Source organism: Limulus polyphemus, unplaced genomic scaffold (assembly GCF_000517525.1).
Source record: "Limulus polyphemus unplaced genomic scaffold, Limulus_polyphemus-2.1.2 Scaffold9732, whole genome shotgun sequence".
NCBI classification, from domain to species: domain Eukaryota; kingdom Metazoa; phylum Arthropoda; class Merostomata; order Xiphosura; family Limulidae; genus Limulus; species Limulus polyphemus.
Window position 1 is genome coordinate 2,850 of NW_013675342.1, and position 4,639 is coordinate 7,488.

At 31.3% G+C, this 4,639-nt stretch overlaps 1 protein-coding gene across 1 annotated transcript in view; it reads right to left on the reverse strand.

Annotated features, from left to right (window-relative positions):
• Nucleotides 1-851: 851 nt before the first annotated feature.
• The window catches only part of LOC106476063 (CCR4-NOT transcription complex subunit 7-like), a 6,219-nt gene continuing 2,431 nt past the window's right edge, over nucleotides 852-4,639 (reverse strand). Inside the window, exons 2-3 of the mRNA XM_013936736.2 lie at nucleotides 1,960-2,276; nucleotides 852-1,062 (exon numbers count right to left, since the gene is read on the reverse strand). Coding sequence (XP_013792190.1) covers nucleotides 865-1,062; nucleotides 1,960-2,130 — 369 coding nt within the window. The 5' untranslated portion in view covers nucleotides 2,131-2,276 and the 3' untranslated portion in view covers nucleotides 852-864. The remainder of the gene's footprint in view (nucleotides 1,063-1,959; nucleotides 2,277-4,639) is intronic.

Here is a 4,639-nt window from a genome sequence, read left to right on the forward strand (position 1 = left end):
GATAGTTCAGTAACACAGTGGTTAATAGTTCAGTAACACAGTGGTTAATAGTTCAGTAACACAGTAGTTGATAGTTCAGTAACACAGTAGTTAATACTTCAGTAACACAGTAGTTGATAGTTCTTTATATTTGAAAAATGCATATGGGCTGTAAACAACTGTTGCCAAACAGTTCACGGGGGCTGTCAGAAAATTGATGCCATATCTTGAATGATTAATATTGCCTGAATTGTACTGTCTTTTTACCAACAAAACAGTTTCACTTACTAAACTGAGATGTTCACAACATGCCCCTGAACTGTGACGACCTCAGATCGGTCCTTGTAGCCTCATGTAGTTCATACAATGCAACTTAGGTCACAATTAAATTTGTTATTCCTTTTACTGTAAATTTGCTTTCTAATTTTGTAATTTAAACGTTAAAATATTGACCGAGTTCCTCAATTACAAATGTGTGATGTCTATATACAACATACAAAAATTTCATGCTACTGAGCATGTAACATCACAAGTCTAGGCCAATTAGAATAAAAGTACTAGAATCATAACAGCCAATACGAAGTTAGCTATCAGCTTGTCTGTGTATAGAAACAACATCTGATTGTGTGACCAATGCCACGACAAATAATAACAGTATCTGAAATGAAGACAATTTTTCTTCACAAGAATAAAAGGACCAGAAGTTGGCCAAAAACACTCATATCATGGGCACGTTTAAGCACCAGTGTCACAGCTCCAATCAACTGTGTAGGACTACATTAATAACTTAGTAGCACAATGGTGTGTAACTTAGTAACACAGTGGCCAATACAAGTACCCTCCAACAACTTAACAGTTTTATTTCAATAAATATCATATTGTTTCTTACGTCAAATTAAACTTGAAATTAAATTGCCATGTTGAAAACCCTGGTGGCATTTCTCCACGTTCATTCAAGAGAGTAAGGCCTAGCTGGATTATCTTCAACAAGTCTACATTACACTTCAGAAGTTGATACTGGTAATCTGTGGTGCTGCGGAACTCTCCAATAGGACGTGCCACCACCCCAGGAAACTCTGTGTCCTGCAAGTGTTGTAAAAAATATAATAATAACACTTAAGTAACACAGTGATTATTACTTCAGTAACACATTAAGGACACACGACACATGGTTTCATAATATATTTGTACTCCAATCATAATTGGTGTCAGGTTTAGTTTTTGTCTCTAAGGTCAACTCATCTGGAACATCCAGCCTATTTGGTGTTGATATCTGCTCCTATACATTACACTCTACTCACTAATCATCACCATATATTTTCCAGAAGAACAGTCAACTAATCGAGAGATCTCAAGTTTTAAGTCTTTTTAAAAAATTCATTGCTCTTTTATCAGAATTGCCATTGCCACTAATTTTGAACTGCTTATAAGAGAAAAGGCAACTGTCTGACAGAACCAGACATCAACTTTTTGTTTTTCAAGCTGTAGATATCACAGTTTGAGGTGCACTGTAATAATCGATAAATCAAATTAATCTTTAACAGGCTGTTGATTAATCAATGAGCAAGTTACCCACTTCTAACAACATGTTAATTGGTTACATTATCTTACTGTTTTTGTTTGTTTCTGTGTAAGAAGTAACGGACAATATTCATTATCTTACCTGAATCAGAGTAAACAAAATAAAGGCTTATTTAAATGCAGAATTAAAATAAAGACTTATTATAAAACTAACTATGAAAGAGCATTAAGTAAACATCTTTAAAAAAAGATTATAAACAAACACAATACTTATATGAGTATTACTCTCTTCAAATGGATTAATCTTTAGTGGTTCGTAAACTAGTAATCAATAATATAAATAAAAACTCTCTCTAAGTAACGAGATTAATAGTTTGTTGTATATAATTTACACATCTGTTGGGTTCCTTGCTGGATGAAGAAAAAAACAGTAAAACAAATTATCTGTGTGATCCTCACCATGGCAACATAGTTGTACTTTTGAATGACCTGTCGAATAACCTTGAATTCATCTTCCAAGTTGCAAGCCCACACATCACGAATACCACAAGCTGCATTGGACAAATGTGGGTCAGGACTTTCTTGGTTTACATGGTCAGGAGCAGCTGCTGGTCCTGACGGAACGGGCATTGTTCCGAGGTGCAATTCTTTATAACGCTCTCACAGCAAAAATATCATGATCAAATTTCACAATCGAGGCTCATTACAAATTGGACCTTTTCTCTTGGCTTTTCTTTCTTCATATAAAAACAGCTTATGTTCTATAGATATGGAACCTGTAATATGTAATAGATAATACCTAATGTAGTAATACACTCAGGGTTCAACATATTCAGACTAGTTGGTGACAACAAACACTAGTCTCATACAGTATCTCTTTATTTCTGACTTTTTGATAAACATGCACATTCAATTTTGATATTAATTTCTCAAACTGCTTATTTCTGAATCTGTTGTTTCAAAAACTATCATCCTAGTAATGTGTCATTCGAAAGCATCTTTGGAAGTAATTATCTGTTTAATTATTTACTATATAAGTTAAATATTTGTTTAGTAATTATTTACAATATTTTAATTTTGAAAAACAAATACAGTGTGCAAATATCATATAACTTTGATTTAATATATATATATATATATGATCAGATTCACACATCTACTGTATAAATAAAATAATCAATTAGAAATTCCATATCTAATTCTACTTTCCAACTACCACAACAATAACAAGTTTTATACCTTCCAACGACCACAACAATAACAAGTTTTTTACCTTCCAACTACCACAACAATAACAAGTTTTTTTACCTTCCAATTACCACAACAATAACAAGTTTTATACCTTCCAACTACCACAACAGTAACAAGTTTTTTACCTTCCAACTACCACAATAACAAGTTTTTTACCTTCCAACTACCACAACAGTTATAGTTTCTAGTACTGGATATACTTGTCATAGTTTCTAGTACTGGATATACTTGTCATAGTTTCTAGTTCTGGATATATTTGTCATAGTTTTTAGTACTGGATATACTTGTTATAGTTTCTAGTACTGGATATACTTGTTATAGTTTATAGTACTGTATATACTTGTTATAGTTTATAGTACTGGATATACTTGTTATAGTTTCTAGTACTGGATATACTTGTCATAGTTTCTAGTACTGGATATACTTGTTATAGTTTCTAGTACTGGATATACTTGTCATAGTTTCTAGTACTGGATATACTTGTCATAGTTTCTAGTTCTGGATATATTTGTCATAGTTTTTAGTACTGGATATACTTGTTATAGTTTCTAGTACTGGATATACTTGTTATAGTTTATAGTACTGTATATACTTGTTATAGTTTATAGTACTGGATATACTTGTTATAGTTTCTAGTACTGGATATATTTGTTATTGTTTCTAGTACTGGATATACTTGTCATAACTTCTAGTACTGGATATACTTGTTATAACTTATAGTACTGGATATACTTGTCATAGTTTCTAGTACTGGATATACTTGTTATAGTTTCTAGTACTGGATATACTTATTGTAGTTTCTAGTTCTGGATATACTTGTCATAGTTTCTAGTACTGGATATACTTGTTATAGTTTCTAGTACTGGATATACTTGTTATAGTTTCTAGTACTGGATATACTTGTCATAGTTTCTAGTACTGAATATACTTGTTATAGTTTCTAGTACTGGATATATTTGTTATAGTTTCTAGTACTGGATATACTTGTTATAGTTTCTAGTACTGGATATACTTGTCATAACTTCTAGTACTGGATATACTTGTTATAGTTTCTAGTACTGGATATACTTGTTATAGTTTCTAGTACTGGATATACTTGTCATAGTTTCTAGTACTGGATATACTTGTCATAGTTTATAGTACTGGATATACTTGTTGTAGTTTCTAGTACTGGATATACTTGTCATAGTTTCTAGTACTGAATATACTTGTTATAGTTTCTAGTACTGGATATATTTGTTATAGTTTCTAGTACTGGATATACTTGTTATAGTTTATAGTACTGGATATACTTGTTATAGTTTCTAGTACTGGATATACTTGTTGTAGTTTCTAGTACTGGATATACTTGTCATAGTTTCTAGTACTGAATATACTTGTTATAGTTTCTAGTACTGGATATATTTGTTATAGTTCCTAGTACTGGATATACTTGTCATAACTTCTAGTACTGGATATACTTGTTATAACTTATAGTACTGGATATACTTGTCATAAGCCTAGTACTGGATATACTTGTTATAGTTTATAGTACTGGATATACTTGTCATAGTTTCTAGTACTGGATATACTTGTTATAGTTTCTAGTACTGGATATACTTGTTATAGTTTCTAGTACTGGATATACTTGTCATAGTTTCTAGTACTGGATATACTTGTTATAACTTCTAGTACTGGATATACTTATTATAGTTTCTAGTACTGGATATACTTGTTATAGTTTCTAGTACTGGATATACTTGTTATAGTTTCTAGTATATCCAGTACTATAAGTTATAACAAGTATATCCAGTACTATAAGTTATAACAAGTATATCCAGTACTAGAAACTATAACAAGTATATCCAGTACTAGAAACTATGACAAGTATATACACAACTTGTTATAG